The sequence below is a fragment of the Mobula hypostoma genome, chromosome 14 (assembly GCF_963921235.1).
Source record: "Mobula hypostoma chromosome 14, sMobHyp1.1, whole genome shotgun sequence".
In the NCBI taxonomy this organism is placed as follows: Eukaryota; Metazoa; Chordata; class Chondrichthyes; order Myliobatiformes; family Myliobatidae; genus Mobula; species Mobula hypostoma.
The window spans coordinates 28,310,678-28,328,507 of record NC_086110.1 but is presented as its reverse complement, the minus strand read 5'-3'; the positions used below and the strand labels follow the sequence as shown (position 1 = coordinate 28,328,507).

The 17,830-nt window shown below is 37.5% G+C and overlaps 1 protein-coding gene across 7 annotated transcripts in view; it reads right to left on the bottom strand.

Annotated features, from left to right (window-relative positions):
• rpgrip1l (RPGRIP1 like) overlaps window positions 1–17,830 on the bottom strand; it is a 194,637-nt gene that overhangs the window by 52,705 nt on the left and 124,102 nt on the right. For 6 of the 7 annotated variants that reach the window (XM_063066857.1, XM_063066856.1, XM_063066855.1 and 3 more), the window contains 3 exons: window positions 15,053–15,154; window positions 9,076–9,199; window positions 4,900–4,979 (listed from right to left, as the gene is read on the bottom strand). In XM_063066857.1, the coding sequence (XP_062922927.1) occupies window positions 4,900–4,979; window positions 9,076–9,199; window positions 15,053–15,154 (306 nt within the window). The remainder of the gene's footprint in view (window positions 1–4,899; window positions 4,980–9,075; window positions 9,200–15,052; window positions 15,155–17,830) is intronic. The other variant, XM_063066860.1, reaches the window with a different exon arrangement.

Sequence of the window (17,830 nt, the reverse complement as noted above, 5' to 3'; positions counted from 1 at the left end):
AAATGTTAAGCCTACACACAAAGACAGGAACAGAAAAGTTGGGCATGGTAGGACTAATGTTCTGAGTTCCATCTATTTCATTGCAAGGTATATTGTAGGTAAGGCAGATGAGCTTAGAGCATAGATCAGTACATGAAATTATGATATTGTAGACCTCAGTGAGACTTGGTTGCGGGAGGGGCAGGTGCGGCAGATGTGGTGAAGGAGAATCCTAAGGGATTCTACAGATATATTAAGAGAAAAGGATAGCAAGGGACAAAATTAGTCCACTTGAAGATCAGCATGGTCATCTATGCATGGAGCTGATAGAGATAGGGAAGCTCTTATATTGATTTTTTGCATCTGTATTTACTCAGGAGACAGATCCAGAATCTATAGAACTGAAACAAAACAGCAGTGAGATCATTGACCTTACAGAAATTGCAGAAGAGGAAGTGCTGCTGCCTTGAGGCAAATTAGTAGGGATAAGGCCCCAGCATCTGACAAGGTGTCCCCTTGGACTTTGTGGGAGGATAGTGCAGAAATTGTGGGGGTCCTGGCAGAGATATTTAAAACATACTGAGGTGCCGGAGGATTGGATGATAACTAATGTTGTTTCATTGTTCAAGAAGGGTTCAAAGCTAGGGTTGCCAACTGTCCTGTATTAGCCGGGACATCCCGTATATTGGGCTAAATTGGTTTGTCCCATATGGGACTGCCCTTGTCCCGTATTTCCCCTGCTAAGGTAGAGCGTTCCTATGAAACCGTTTGTAAGCTGAAATGGCGTAAAGCGAAGAAGCAATTACCACTAATTTATGTGAGAAAAATTTTTGAGCGTTCCCAGATCCAAAATATAACCTACCAAATCATACCAAATAACACATAAAACCTAAAATAACACTAACATATAGTAAAAGCAGGAATGATATGATAAATACACAGCCTATATAAAGTAGAAATAATGTATGTACAGTGTTTCAGAATCGGGAAGATTAAGCCAAAACCGATTTTAGACAAAAATCTACATATGTACGTATGTGCACGTCACGCATGCGCACACAGGTGCCCGCGCAAGACTTCATGGTCATGGTAGTGTTTCTCGGGGTAAACACAAGTGTTCCATATTTGACTGCTACTTTTGTCCCTTATTTGGGAGTGAGAAATTTGGCAACCCTACTCAAAGCATAAAGTGGGAAATTATAGGCCGGTGAGCCTAACATCAATTTTGGGTAAATTATTTGAAAGTGTTCTATGGGACAGGATATATAAGTATTTGGATAGACTATGACCGATCAGTTATAGTCAACATAGCTTTGTGTTTGGTAGGTCATGTCTAACCGATCTTATACAGTTTTTCATGGAGGTTACCAGTTGACGAAGAAGGGCAGTGGATGTTGTCTTCATGGACTTTAACAAGGACTTTGACGAAGTCCCATATGGGAGGTTGGTCCAGAAGGTTCAATCACTTAGCATTCACGATGAAGTTGTAAATTGGTTGCAACACTGGCTGAGTGGGAGAAGCCAGAGCGGTCGTAGATAGTTGTCTCTCAGGCTGGAAGCTTGTGACTAGTGGTGTGCCAAAGGGATTGGTGCTGGGTCTTTTGCTTTTTGTCATCTATGTTAATGAATTAGACGATATTATGGTAAACTGTATCAGTAAAGTGCAGATGACATCAAGATTGGGGGTGTAGTAGACAGCAAGGAAGGCTATCAAGCAGGAACTGAACCAGCTGGTAAAGTGAACTATACAATGGCAGATGGAATTTAATGCAGATAAGTGTGAGGTGTTGCACTTTGGGAGGACAAACCAGAGTAGGATCAGACATGAATTGAACATAATGCTAGGATTGATTGGGTGGCTGTTCACATTAGTGTAGACTGGACTTCAAGATCTATTTGAAGGCTACTGCTTGCATCAATTACTAGCAAGTTAGTGCTTGAAACCTATTTCATGAAAAGAAATGATTTCATAGCAGAAATTTTGATAATCCATGTTCACTAACAAATTTGTGCATCAAATATTGCAAATTGACATATTTAGTTATAATGTGAAAAGAAAATTAATAGATTGATATATGCTTGCAAGTAATAACACTATTGAAAATATTTACCTTCGTGTGTGTGTGTGTGTGTGTGTGTGTGTGTGTGTGTGTGTGTTTGTGTGTGTGTGAGAGAGACAGAAAATGATTTACAAGCATATCTTTTATCTTTTGAGCGCAGACCAAAACCAACAATGTTTCTTAGGCATGAATAATAAATGTGTTTAAAACTGGCAAAAATGATAAAGGATGTCAGATGATCACTGTAGTTATTATAACAGAAAATGGTTTGACACATTGTGAATGAGGATAAACACACAGTAGTATTCTCAAAAATGCATACTTCATGAATTGTGGAATCTGTGTTTCCAATAAACGTTTTTCCTACTAAATATTACAAAATTGTTAATATATTGTTCGTTACTTCAATTTGAAAATGAGGTGATCAGGCAAAAGGTTAGACAGCTTTTAAGTACTGCCAACAGAACTCATACGTCTGTTTTATATCTATTTCTGGGCACTGCACGGAGCTTTTAATCAATGTATTATAGATCAAATTCATAATCTTAACTTCTGATTATTCAAATACATTAAATATTCATAGATAACAGTCCAAATTTTTACATTTTCTTGACTTTCTTCTCCATTAATTATTATGCCTGGAAGCTTTTCAGAGGAAAAGCAGCCATCAGCTTGACTGAACTTGACAAGCTGGCACAACCCAATTACACTACTGCTCAAAAGAGCTTTGATGTAGTGGAAACGAAAAGAGATAGGGGCAAATTGTACAGCACATTATGTTAATGACTTGATTTAATACAAGCACTAAACTTTATGTAGACTGTTAAGGAAGATGCTAACACTAATTACGCCACTTTGGTGAGGAAAGGAGGGGACAAGCATTTCATTCTGACAAAGTGCAGCTCATAAATGTTGTAAATGAAATGAAGTAATCTGTGTTTAATTATACATCACTGGCAGTAAAACTAGACAGGATCTATAGTGAAGCATGGTCTAGAAAACCTGTTGGATTTCTTTTTGATCAAAACATCTAAGAAATAACTCCATGAGGTATAATATTCCAGTGGTATAATACTATAATTGGTACACCACTTTAATTACAATGCTTACCATGAACAGATAGTTGCATTTAAAATCCAATCAGTATGCGTTGCAAATTACCATATAATTGAAGATCAGTTGGAGTTACTATGTAATTAGAAGATCTACTGGGTTCCACACCTTAAGCATTCCTGGAAGTATATATTTTCATTATCTTGCAGTCAACAGGAGAGAATATAGTCTTTAATCCTATAATTACTCTTTCTATCTGCCAGGATTTTGCCTTGTGGTCTCTTGCCTTCCTAAGTTTACAAACTAGTCTACTGAAGGTACAGTCACCTTAATTATATGCATTTCCACTTTAAAAAGCATACTTGAATGAACTTCAAACTCGATATTATTAAGAAATACCAAATGTAAATTGTAATTTTCTATTTTTACATGCAGATCGAGAGTCAATAATTGGGGACATTTGCTTTTTTCCCCAAGTCAAAATGCAATGCAGGTATAATGACATTCCATAAACTTTAGTTTGCAATGAAATCAATAATTATTAACTTCAGAATATCAAGAATGCAAATATCTTAATGCAGAACTATAAAGTAAATATTGTATGGATTCTTCTAGTTAAATAAAGTATCTGTCAATATTTTGTTATTAGTGGTGGCATTTTTTACACTCTGTAGATAACAAAGTAGATTGACAGTGAATTACCCATAGCAATTGCTTAATGTAGCTGGACACAATGAAATGTTGGGCCTTCTTTACTTAAGGACTGGATAGGGATTGAAAGTCAATCAGGAATGGTTATTAACTAAAGTAGCTGGTTATACTACTTAATGCTAGAAATGCAAGAGCATATAAGAGAATAGAACATCATTGAAAAGACATGGCTCAAATGACCTTCTGCACTTAGCCTTGATAAATGAATCAATCAGATGTTTTCAATAAAGACAGTGTAAACTACTGAGATATGTTCTGTAACTGATAGCTCAATAAGCCATTAATGAATATAGAATGTATTAGAGGTCAATTTAAGCAAGACCTTTTCATTGATATTTTGAGCTGGCTACGAAATGCAGCAAGTCTTGCAATAGAATGTTCCTTTTAGCTTTCAGCTAGTGCAGATCATTATTGACTGTCAAATGTAGAACCCATAATCAACTCAATTTTAGTACAAGTAGGAAGTTACTCACTTCACGAATAAAAATCTTTTCAGCAAATTTAACCCCACTTTCTTTGAAATATGTAAACAATAATGTTGCTCTTCTTTCAAAATAAATCTGCACAGTTAGTTTACACAAGCAATACTGGAATTTGAACTAAAATGGATCAAATTTTACTTACATCTAAGTGGGACGCCAGCAGTTATCAATCATTCTGCGACTATTAATCTAAACTCTCAATGTTGCACTCAGATCTATTGAACTAAAAAATGTCACCTCAAATCTACAGGATTGCACAGCAACTGTAGGAGGAGGTGGAATTATTTTAAATTTGAAAACATGCTAATGCTATGACAAATGAGGATACCATCAACATGTCGACAAAAAAATTACTTCCTTTGCATCTTCAACTGAAAAAAGTGTGTGATGTTGTTAGCATTGAATTTTGATGCCATTTTTTCCATCCTCTTGTCATTTTGCATCCTTCCACTTTATTCATTCTCTACTCGCTGTTTCCCTTGATCAGCAATAAAAATTTCAAGAAACGCTCCTTAGTGTTTAACTGATCTGTTCAATATGCCTCACTCAGACATAATATTGCCTTGCATTAGAATTGTTTTCTACAGTTCACAGGATGAAATGAAAAGACTAACCTGCTTTATACAACTTGGCTGCCGACCTGGGACAATACAATCATCGCTGTCTGTTACAGATTCCTCGGCATCATAAACAACTAGGAGAGATAGAAAACCTCTGCTAAAAACTATTGCATTGATGGTCATTCAACAATTTTTAATATGAACAGAAGTTTACAGAATAGTGATAAGGCACATGTTTAATAGTAATTAAAAAATCAAGTAATTTCATAATAAGTGATTTCTCACATATCTGGTGTCGTTTTAAACATTATTTAAAAAACAAAAAACAGTTATATGGATGATAGATGTCTATCTCAGTAATTCATATTAATTTTATAAGCTGTTCTTAGCTTTAAATAATACTTAGGTTTATATAATATTTATAAATATACATTTGCATCTGCAAAATGTCTCTAAAATCTAATAGTTTCATCAAACACCATTTTTTTCTATCAACTTACAGGTTGGCAGAATATCCGTAGGTTACATCTATAAAACATCTAGTACTGTCAAGAGTACTCAAATTAAGTAAAGAAGTAATTAAATTAACATATTATTTACTAAGAGAACACAGTTTATGCAATATTAGATCAATTCCAATTTATGGAGTGTAATAGTTTGTCAATTCAAGGGACCTAAAGAAAATCTCAAGCATCCTAAGAGCAATCTCACATGCAAAGTAAAACAAAAATTGAATCACTGAAGGATGCTTGACAGCTGTAGCAGGGCATGAATGCTATCACCTCCTACAAAGTAAAACCAAACGACATAGATGACAGCAAGGCTTCACTCCCAGACGAGCTCAATGTCTTTTATGCTTGCTTTGACCATCAAAACATGGAAGGACCTTCAAAAACTCACATAGCCCCTAAAGACCCTGAGATTTCAATCTCTGAGGCTGCCGTCAGAACATTCTTCAGGAGGGTGAATCCACAGAAAGTATCCGGCCCAAACGAGGTACCTGGCCAAGTACTGAAGACCTGTGCTAATCAACCGGATGGAGTGTTCACCGATATCTTTAGCCTCTCACTTCTGCAGTCTGAGGTACCCACCTACTTCAAGCAGGCTTCAGTTATACTGGTGCCTAACATAATAACTTGCCTCAATAACTATTGTCCAGTAGCACTTACATCCACTGTGATAAAGTGCTTTGAGAGGTTCGTGATGAAACATATCTGCATGAGAAACAACTTGCAAATTTGCCTACCATCACAACAGGTCAGCAGCAAATGCCATTTCATTGGCTCTTCACTCAACCCTGGAACATCTGGACAGCAAAGATGCGTACATCAGGAGTGCTTCCATTGACTGTAGCTCAGCATTCAATACTGTCATCCTCACAAAACTACTCAATAAGCTTCAAGACCTTGGCCTCAATACCTCCTTGTGCAACTGGATCCTCGACTTTCCCACTTGTAGACACCAGTCTGTTAGGATTGGCAACAACATGAGTGTGTGTTTATGGACCGTGGGCTTTTTCAGGCTTATGGTTTTTATATTCTGTGTTTTTTTTTAAAAATCGCCCATTCCTTTTCCATTTTGTTGTGCGAGAGGAGGGTGTTTGGAGGTCGATGTGCTGTTATGTTAGTTTTTTTGTATGGGGAGAGATTGTCCTTTTAGGGTTGATGTTCCTGCTCCGTTTTGTGTGGGAGGAGGGGGTTTTTGGGGAGGGGGTTGATGATCGGGATGCTGTTCCTCTTGTATGAGTTGGGAGGTGTTGATGTTTCTCTCTGAGTGATTTCCACATTTATTCTTTGTTTCATGGCTATCTGGAGAATACAAATTTCAGAGTTGTATATGAATACATGCTTTGACAATAAATGAACTTTGAACCTTTAAACATCTCCTTCAAAACCTCCATCAGCACCAGTGCACCACAGAGCTGTGTGCTTTGTCCCCTGCTCTATTCACTTTATACTTATGACTTCATGCTTACTTTTGCTGATGACACCACTGTTGTTGGATGAATCAAAAGTGTTGTCGAATTAGCATATATGAGGGAAATCGAAAACCTGGCTGAGTGGTGCTACAACAACAAACTCTCATTCAATATCAGCAACACGCAACACCAAGGAGCTGATTATTGAATTCAGGACGAGAAAACCAGTGGTCCATGAGCCAGTCCTCATCAGGCAATCAGACGTGGAAAGGGTCAGTAACTTTAAATTCCTCTGTGTTACCATTTTAGAGCATTTGTCATGGGTCCAGCATGTAAGTACCATTACGAAGAAAGCACAGCAGCACCTCTACTTTCTTAGAAATTTGCGAAGATTCAGTATGTATCTAAAACTTTGACAAACTTCTATAGATGTGTGGTGGAGAGTATATCGACTGGTTACATCACTGGTATGGAAGCACCAAAGCCCTTGAATGGAAAACCCTACAAAAAATAGTGGAGACAGTCCTGGCCATCACAGGTAAATGCCTGCCCATCAGTGAGCACATCTGCACTGATCGCTGTCACAGGAAAGCAGCATCTATCAAGAACTGTTTCCATAGCCCATTGACTCACTTTCAAGAACTCTTCATCTTATGTTCTCTGTACTCATTATTTATTTATTTATGATGATGATTATGATTTCTTTTTTATTTGCACAGTTTATTGTCTTCTGCACTTTAGTTGTTATTCTGTGACATACATGTACTTTAATAATAAATTTACTTTGAACTTAATTTAAACACATGCTTTACAACACCCTAATCTCACCTTCAGTATAGGCCGCCTGTTGAAAAAGTAATCAATGAAGCAAGCCATTATAGAATAAATACCAAAACTTTATGTAGCGTATGCCATTTTCAGATTAGAATTTTATGGGATATGTAGGAAAGTTTGTCAACTTTTGTCCCTTGCTAATTTCTCTTGGTCAATGTTTTGTTCAGGCCAGGAGTGGTCAAATAAGACAAATATATTGGTATTGGAATGGAGTTACACTTTTGGCCAAAATGGCAAAGGGAGCAGATTTCACTTTATTTAAATATTAGAGAGACTGAAAAACTGCATGGGAGTAGTAATTCTAATACTCAATGATGCTCCAATGTCCTGGTGAATTATGTAATTGAAAACATTTTTGAATCTATGTAATCATGTAGAATTAGATTATCATATCTAAATTTACCTTGAACAGAAGATCTTTATTTTTGCTTGCATACATAAAATTATGATGTATTTTACCCTTCTCCCTTCAAAATTCTTTCAAGCTGAGGAACTAGTGAACAAATTCTTGATTTTCTCCCATGTAACAGAGGTATCAATGCTGAACTCAAGAGATCAGTCAGGAAATTACCAGCAAACAGCATCCAGGAAATTAGGGTCTTCCACATTTGTGCAGACTTTAGTGGAAGTCCTAGATTTTCAAACAATAATCACAGTAAATGCCAACATGCCCAGGTAGCATTGAAAATTAAGCTTCCTGGAATTTGTCAGTGAAACCAAGATGAAATCAATAGAAGAAGAACTGACAAGCAAGTCTGCCAGTAAATAGTACACACATACACATTGGCTTTCTTGAGCGACTTTGCAAAACTTAGTCCTAATTATTTTTTTGGGATATGGGTATCAAATATGGTACGTTTTGCAGCAAATTGCCTCTGAAAGCACGATGGTGATTCACCTCCTTGAACTACTGCAATCCTCTTGTAATAGTAATCATTTAGTGTTGTTCATTGGGGAATTCCAGAATTTGGACTCCACAACCAAGAAGGAATGCAGATATATTTCTGGGACAGGCTTTTGAATTTCTCTTGCAGCCACAGTATTAATAAGGCTGATTCAGTTAAGTTTCTGATTAATGATGATCCAAGTATGTTGATGGTGAAATTCTCATTGATGTCGAAGGTAGTGGTTAGACTCTCTTGATTTAGAGATGCTAATTGCAAGATGGTTGTATGGTGCATTAGTACTTGCCAATTATCAGCCTATGCTTGAAAGCTAATTTGATATTTCTCCATGCAGGAACACCGCTAGAGAGGTGAGAAAATCTGCCAGTCAGCTGTTCATGAATGCAACAGATAGGTGACTGATTCTTCATTTGGTAGGGTATCTCAAGATACTAATTTTGCAAACATAAATCACAATAGCATACATGTATTGAAAATAAATTATTTTATATTCTTTCATTCAAAGTGCACAAACAAGGCCATTTTGTGGAATCCTGTAAATAATCTGCAAACAAAATTAATATTAATACTTACCTTGGCCAGGTTCAGGTGCATCTTTTGTATTAGTTGCTCCGGAAATTGCCAGACTCACTTCTGATGAAACTTCTGAGCTTTCTTCTTCATTTTCTTCACTTTCCACTTCTGTGCCTGTGACATTCTGTGTTTATAAACGTGTTATTTATTACATATGTATTCAGAACAATACAATTTTATTACACCAATAAGCAATTTAAGAAACTGAAAGGGAAAGATGGACTCTTAGTTGAAATGCAATAAAATTAGATTATTTTATTATACAGGTATTTATACAATATGTATTATTTTCTATAATGAAGTTACTATAAATGTAACATTACATTAAAAGCTGTGATCCTGTACTTAATTCCAAAGTTATTTACTGATTGAAAACTTAACAATTCAATGAAATTCTGATAAATTAAGTATATCAAAATTAACTGATTCCTGTGAAAGCATAGGTATTTTAAACACAGTAGTGGATCTTTACCCCTTTGCATCCTATCATATGTGATAACATTTTGAAAGTGATATTTTCAAGATCAAACATTGATAACTCTTTATTATAAATTTAAAAAAATGTTGGTAATAAGACGTGATTTCACTATATTTGTTTGTAGCCAGCTTTGTAAATAAAGCAACAGGCCAATGTTAGTCACATGCTAAAATTTGTAAAATAACAAATCCAAATACATAGGTCCACATTATTCACATGGGATGGGGGGGTAGAACTTCCTGTGAATAACAGAAAATGCAGATACAGTTCATCAGTTATTATGTTGGTGGCAGACTGTTTTATGGCACTGGAATGTGTGGCAACAGTTGCAGGCTGCTCCCCAGTACATCCTTGGCTGTGGTTGTTGTTAACGCAAAGAACACATTTCACTGTAGGTTTTGATGTACATGCGATAAATAACTCTGAATCAGTGGAACATGCAATTGGGAAGCTTTCTTGATATTGTAAGTCACTAGTAGAATCAAAATTAGTATTAGGTTTACTCTCACTGATAGACAGTACATTGTGAATTTTGTTGTTTTGCGGCAGCAGTACAGTGCAATATTTAAAAAAGACTATAATTTACAATAAAATATAAGAACAAAATTAGTGAGGAGGTGTTCATTGCTTGGTTCATTATCTATTCAGAAATTTGATGGCAGAGGGGAAGAAGCTGTTCCTAAAGTGTTGAGTGTGTATCTTCAGGCTTTAGTACCTCCCCTGTGATTGGATTGTAGAGAGCTTGTCCTGGGTGATGGCATCCTTAATGATGGATATCACCTTTTTGAGGTATTACAATGCTGGGCTAAGTAGTGCCTATGATGGAGCTGGCTGAGTTTGCAAGCTTCTTCAGCTTTTGCTGATCCTGTGCAGCATAAACTAATGGTTGCCTTCACCTCATAAAAGGAAGGTTTATTTTGGATATAATGAGATAACCAGTGTCATAGAAAAGAATATCTTAGCTTTGATGCTTTGACTTATGAATCAACCTATGCAAAAGGAGAGGGGTGGACAAGAGGCATTAGGGATGCAGAGTCAGGAGGCAGTGTGATGAAGTGGTTGTGCAGATGCAAAGATAAAGAAATGTTGCTCAAAGAACGTGGGTGTAGTGCAGAAATAATCTCCAAATAGTACGTATACACTCTGGACAGCACTGTGGTGTAGTGGTTAAGGGCGGCATGGTGGCATAGCAGTTGGGTGGTATAGTTAGCCCACTCGCTTCGCAGCACCAGTGATCACCAATCAGGGTTCGATTCCCGCCACTGTCTTTAGGGAGTTTGCATTTTCTTCCCATAACTGCATGGGTTTCTTCTGGGTATTTCCATTTCCTCCTACATCCAAAGGATGTATGGTTAGGATTAGGGTCAGTAAGTTGTGGGCATGTTATGTTAGCACCCAAAGCATAGTGACACTTGCAGGCTGCCCCCAGGATAATCTTTGATGATTTGTTTTGATGCAAATGATGCAGTTCACTGTATTTTTCAATGTTTCGATGTACATATGACAAATAAATCTAATCTTTTTATTTTATCTGGATTTACGGCTGCTCAACTAAGTTAAGCCTTTTACCCACATATCAAAACTTCTACCAATCAGTACTCAACACTTCAATCAAGAGCTTCACCTTTTAAAATTTTTTTTCTAAAATTCTTTTAATTCTTATTTTCTTTAATTGGGTTCTTTTGGGTTTCTTGCTTTGTGGCTACCTGTGAGCAAGTAATTCTGAAGGTTGTATAAGTTATACATTCTTTGATAATAAATGTACTTGAATCTCACTCTTTTTAGGAACTGCTGCATGTTTCTCATGTAGCTTCAATTACAGTACAGTTGTTTCTGTATGTTTCTAGAAACTTTTTAGTTTTCTGTAGCAGATGTCACACGAATCTGGCTATTTTATAGGTTAATTGCTATCATTGGAATTTTTTATTGTCTTTAGTCTGAGTATGAGATGACCATGACTCCTTTTTCCTTTGTCTTTCTTTCTTTGTTCATGTAAACTTGATAACATTGCTAGTAATAACTTTTATGCCTCATTTTTGACTTCAGAATCAGACTTATTACCACCGGCATGTGGCGTGAAATTTGTTATCTTAGCAGCAGCAGTTCAATGCAATACATAACCTAGCAGAGAAAAAAATAATAATAACTAAAATAAAAAAATAATAAATAAACAAGTAAATCAATTACAGTATAGGTGTATTGAATAGATTTTTTTAAAAATGTGCAAAAACAGAAATACTGTATATTAAACAAAAAGTGAGGTAGTGTCCAAAGATTCAATGTACATTTAGGAATTGGATGGCAGAGGGGAAGAAGCTGTTCCTGAATCGCTGAGTGTGTGCCTTCAGGCTTCTGTACCTCCTACTTAATGGTAACAATGAGAAAAAGACATGCACTGTGTGCTGGAGGTCCTTAATAATGGATGCTACCGCTCCCTCAAGATGTCCTGGGTACTTTGTAGGCTAGTGTCCAAGATGGAGCTGACTAGATTTGCAACCTTCTGCAGCATCTTTCGGTCCTCTGCAGTAGCCCCTCCATACCAGACAATGATGTTGCCTGTTAGAATGCTCTCCATGGTACAACTATAGAAGTTTTTGAGTGTATTTGTTAGCATACCAAATCTCTTCAAACTACTTATAAAGTGTAGCAGCTGTCTTGCCTTCTTTATAAATACATTGATATGTTGGGACCAGGTTAGATCCTCAAAGATCTTGACACCCATGAAATTGGAACTGCCCACTCTCTCCACTTCTGATCCCTCAGTGAGGATTGGTATGTGTTCCTTCGTCTTACTCTTCCTGAAGTCCACAATCAGCTCTTTGGTCTTACTGACATTGAGTGCCAAGCTGTTGCTGTGGCACCATTCCACTAGTTGGCATATCTCACTCCTGTACTCCCTCTCGTCACCACCTGAGATTTTACCAACAATGGTTGTATTGGACTTTCAAAGAACCTCTGGATCATAAAAGCATCAGGATCCAACAAGTTTAATCCACTCGCCAAAAGTATGAAAATCAGGATGTGGAATTAGTAAAGGCAACATGAACACAGATGACCAAAATTGCAGGGAACTTACTAAGGAAGAACCATAAAGGAATGATACCAGGTGCCCTTCATCCCCTAACTACATAGTAATAAAGAACAGGAAAAGGCAAGAATTTCTTGTGTGCTACAGGAGGCATACCTTAATCTATATCTTCCTGTCCCAACAAGTGAGGAAGCATTAGTGGATCTGGTTTAGGAAGATGCACTTGATGAAGTGAATCAAGTGCCATTGGGAGAATAATAAGTGAACACTGGTCAAATGCTAAAAAAACCTAATGTATCACAAGGCTTGAGCTGGACCTCTCTAGACCATATGCAGTAGATTAGTATGCAGCCTTTAATGTAGAGATGATTAGGGTACATTCAAGTTCCAACCTCAGCATGAAACGAACAACCAGAATCTTGTTGATGAACGAGAAGAAGAACAAGTGTGAGGTTGATGATAAATGTGAGAACTGCGGTGATAACAGAAAGCTCAACGGGAGGTGAAAAAATAAGAAGGTGAGTGCATAATTAGCGTTAAACATAAAAAAAGAGCCCAAAGATTTCTAGTCACGAACAGCAAATAGCAAATAGGTAGTAAGGCGTCAATAGAAACTATTAGATTAGAGACCAAAACTGACTGCCCTATATTCTGGCAGTAGTAATTATTTTCTTGTTCTGCAGCAGTCCACTGCATTGTCCATATTTGAGCTTTTGCAGCAGGTCATCTCAAAGCAAACCGGATACATTTCCTCTGGCATGTTCAATGACCCTGAATCTAGAATCCATTAAGTACCTGCACAACAGGCCTACATTCAGAATAGTGCTGTTACAAATAATACTCAATAACATACCTGCTGTAACCCCACCATTTTCTGCAATTTGACCTACACTGGAGAAGTCCTTCAGTATCCAGGTAAACAAGTATTAGGTCTCATAGAAATATACTGAATGGAATTATAACTGCCTGGAAGGACACACCAGCACTTGACAAGATCCAGCATTAAATGGCTCTTTTCCTAAAGTCCCTCATTTTTTTTCTTTATGGACCAGGACTGATCCAGTTTCATTTTGAAAGCCACAATTGAATTTGCCTGCATCATTTTATCATGCAATTCATTCCATATGCTATCACACATCGTGTAAAAATGTTACCTTCAATTATTTTGACAATTTTAAATATTTTGCTGTGGCTCTTTATATTTTCTCCAAAGGGAACTCATTTCTTTCCATTCATTCTGTTTAGGTCCCTCGTTATTTTGAACATCTCGATAACATGTTCTCTCAATCTTCTCTGCTCTAAGAATAATGACAGTTTTTTTCCTCTGTGATCAGTGAATATTGTGGTTCTGTTGTCAAATAAGTATATATAAGCATCAAGAAGGATTCAAAAGTTTAATGCCACATTTTTTTAGAAAGACCCTATTCATAATTTATGCCTATATCTGGAAAAACCATTGTGCTAATAGACACCGTTGAGGGAAGAATGGGAAGAATTTGGCATTATTAACATGGCTTGCACTCCATTTCAAAGGTTTGAACTATTTGCTATGATTTAGTGCTCTAAGTTGTGAGATACAGTTGTCTATGGAAACCAAATAAAATTTCCTCCATACATCAGTCAGAATGGAAATAGCTGTTGCATTGAGGAAACCTCTTTTGTGGGGGGGTAGGGGGGAATCAAATATGGACCTTGATGCTCTTGTTTACAGATGCAAAATGTGTTAAAAAGATTCAATTTGATGTGGTTATCTCTGGATTTCTAAAGGCACCTGAGGTATACTCATTGCAATCATTGCTTGGATAATATTCAGATATTAATGGAAAATGCTCAAAACTGGTGCTGGATCTCTTGTGGGTACAGATTATGATAACCAATCAATGGTCATTCTCAAAAATTCAGTAAGGCAGCATGCTTTACTCCGATTTTCTCATTAAGCTGAAGTTCCTTAAAGAAATACTATATACAGGCATCATAAAGAAGCATTTATGACAGTAGCAGTAGCAGCAGTTCCTGTGACTACATGAAATGCACCAAGGATGGACTGAAGTTCACCATCCTGCTCTTCTTCAACTGCTGCTGACTTTGTGTTTGTTTCTCATTTCTCACAATCTCCCTGCATGCAGTTGCTCGGGACAGGATTTCTAAACACACTGGGAGCTAAATGATCCACTGTTGATGAGCTGCCTCAGGATACCCGTCTGGCAACAAAGGTCAACAAAATGAAGCTCAAGGCTCAGTAAAGGATAAGTTACAGTTTTTATTACTCCATGCTCATCACTTATCTAGAATATTGGCATGTACCTTTCTCTATTTAAGTGGAAAATCCAGTTCAGATAAAAAGAGGATGATGTGGGTTCAGATTATGGTATGGCACAAAAGGGAAATAAACACTCACAATTTTAAGTTGCTGCTGACAAACTGTATATTACATAACTCTGCTCAGTATAATAATACTTCTTCCCTCATACCTGACCAGTAACTTCAGGCTCTGATGCATCAATTTTCATCTTATTTGTGTTACTTATGAAAGGAGAATCTTGAACATCATATCCAATTCCTTTTGCTGTTGGCTGCAAATTAACAAAACCAGCTGTGACAAAGATAACAAAAATTCTTTCTTTTTCCAGCTTTCAAGTTAAATTATGGGATCTTAAGGAATTGCAATGAAGACATAATTTAAAGAAAAGACGGCACTGAAATGAAGAAGAATCTGAAGTAAAAAAGCAGCTGAAGTTCATTATGCATTTTGTGCAACTTTTCTACTAATATTATACCAGGCCAGATAATGCTAGGTCTGACATTCAGTTCATGATCACTCAATCCCCACCTTCGCTCTTTGAAAGACCAGGGCTGTATCAGCTTTTTCTGACTGTGTAACTCCCAGTGGTGTAACTCTCAGACAGGCAAACTGTAACCAGTCAGTTGCCTCAGAGGTCAGTGCTACTGCGGCCAGTACAATATATTTATATTAAATACTTACAGGAAGGAAACTGGTGTACTATAGCTAAATTTTTAAATAACTTAAAAGTTAACAGGAAGGCAAGCTACAATGAGAATACCATCAGGTTACAGAAAGTAGCTCCTTCCCCAGCCCAAACTCAATCTTGAATGCATCCCAAGATCATATCTACTTTTTTGGGTCTTCTCTTCATATCCATGAAAACACCACAGAAATTATTTTTGTAAATTTGATGAACAGCTGACAAGTGGATAGCAAAGTAGATGAAAAGGGACTTTATCCAAAAACATTAACTTTCTTCATCAGCATGTGTGTAACATCTCCAAATTGCACTGAAGTTACTTGCCTAGACTAGTCTGAGGGCAGCTTGTAGTCCATAACCTCGACCACCAAGAAGGAGACTAATGGCAACATTATCACCTGCAGATTCCCTCCCAAATTCTACTGCTTAGTGACTTGGAAGTAGATTGCAGTTCTTTTGTTCCTACCCTATCCAGATACGAGAATATCTGTTTCAAAAGCATTGCGGTAATACCTTCATTTGAGAGAGAGCAATTCTGTTGAATGGTTCATTTGAATGGTTCAAGAAATAATGCACACCATCCTTTCAAGAACAACTAGGGCTGGACAGTAAGTGCAGGGCCTTACAGTGTGGCCAAGGTATTGAAAGGATGAATAAAGAACACATAAAAACATAAATGGAAGGAATTCAAAATAAATTTTCGTAGGCTACAAAAGATTCTGAACATCTCAGAGTCAATGGTATCATGTAGGTATCAATGACATAGGTAGGACGAGTGACAAGGTTCTACATAAGGAGTTCAGGGAGCTAGGTGCTAAGCTAAAGGGCAGGACTTCCACGGTTATTATTTCAGGATTGCTATCCGTGCCATGTGCTAGTAAGGCCGGAACTAGGAAGATTATACAGTTTAATACGTGGCTCAAGAGGGAGGGTATGAGATTTTTGGATCATTGGGCTCTCTTTCAGGGAAGGTGGGGCCTGAACAGAAGGGATGGTTTGCACCTAAACTGGAGGGAGACTAATGTCCCAGTGGGAAGGTTTGTTAATGCTGCGTTGTGAGCTTTAAACTAGAGTTGCAGGGGGATGGTAACTAGAGTGCCAGAACAGTTAGTGGAGGGATTGTGGATGCAGGTGTTGGTAAGACCTCAAATTTAGGAATCAAAAGGTTGAGCATGGTACGACAAAATCGAAAAGGATGAATACAGGACTGAAGGCGTTGCATCTGAATGCCAGCAGTATACGGAATAAAGAAGATCAACTTGTAGCACAGTTGCAAATTGGCAGATATAATGTTGTAGGCATCACTGAATCACGGCTGAAAGATTAGAGCTGGGAGCTTAATGTTCAAGAATACACATTGTATCGAAAGGATAAGCAGGAATGCAGAGGGGATGGTGGTGCTCTGTTGGTAAAAAATGAAATAAAATAATTAGAAAGAGGTGACAGAGGGTTGGAAGGTGTTGAATCATTGTGTATAGAGCTAAGGAACTGCAAGGGTCAAAAGACCGTGATGGGAGTTGTACACAGACCCCCAAACAGTAGTAAGGATGTGGTCTACAAATTACAATGGGTGATAGAAAATGCATGCCAAAAGAGCAATGTTACAATAGTCATGAAGGTCTTCAGCATGCAGATAGATTGGGAAAATCAAGATTGGTGCTGGATTCCAGGAGGGGGAATTTCTAGAGTTCTTACGAGATGGCTATTTAGAGCAGCTCGTCGTTGAGCCCACCAGAGGAGCAGCTATTCTGGATTGGGTGCTGGGCAGTGAACTAGAATTGATTAGAGAGCTTAAGGAAAAAGAATCCCCCGGGGACAGTGATCATAATATGATCGAATTCACCCTGAAATTTGAGAAGGAGAAGCTAAAGTCAGATGTACCAGTATTACAGTGGAGGAAAGGGAATTACAAAGGTGTGAGGGAGGGATTGGCCAGAATTGATTGGAAAAGGACACTGGGAGGTATGACGGCACAGCAACAATGGCTGTAATTGCTGGAAGAAATTTGGAAGGCACAGGATATATATATCCCAAAGAGAAAGAAGTATGCTGAAGGAAAGATGACACAGCCGTGGCTAATGAGAGGAATCAACGCCAACATAAAAGCCAAAGAGAGGGCATATAACAGAGCAAAAGTTAGTGGGAAGTTAGAGGATTGGCAAGTTTTAAAAAAACAACAGAAAGCAACTAAATAGCCATTAAGAAGGTAAAGATGGAATACAGAAGTAAGCTAACCAATAATACTAAAGAGGATATCTAAAGTTT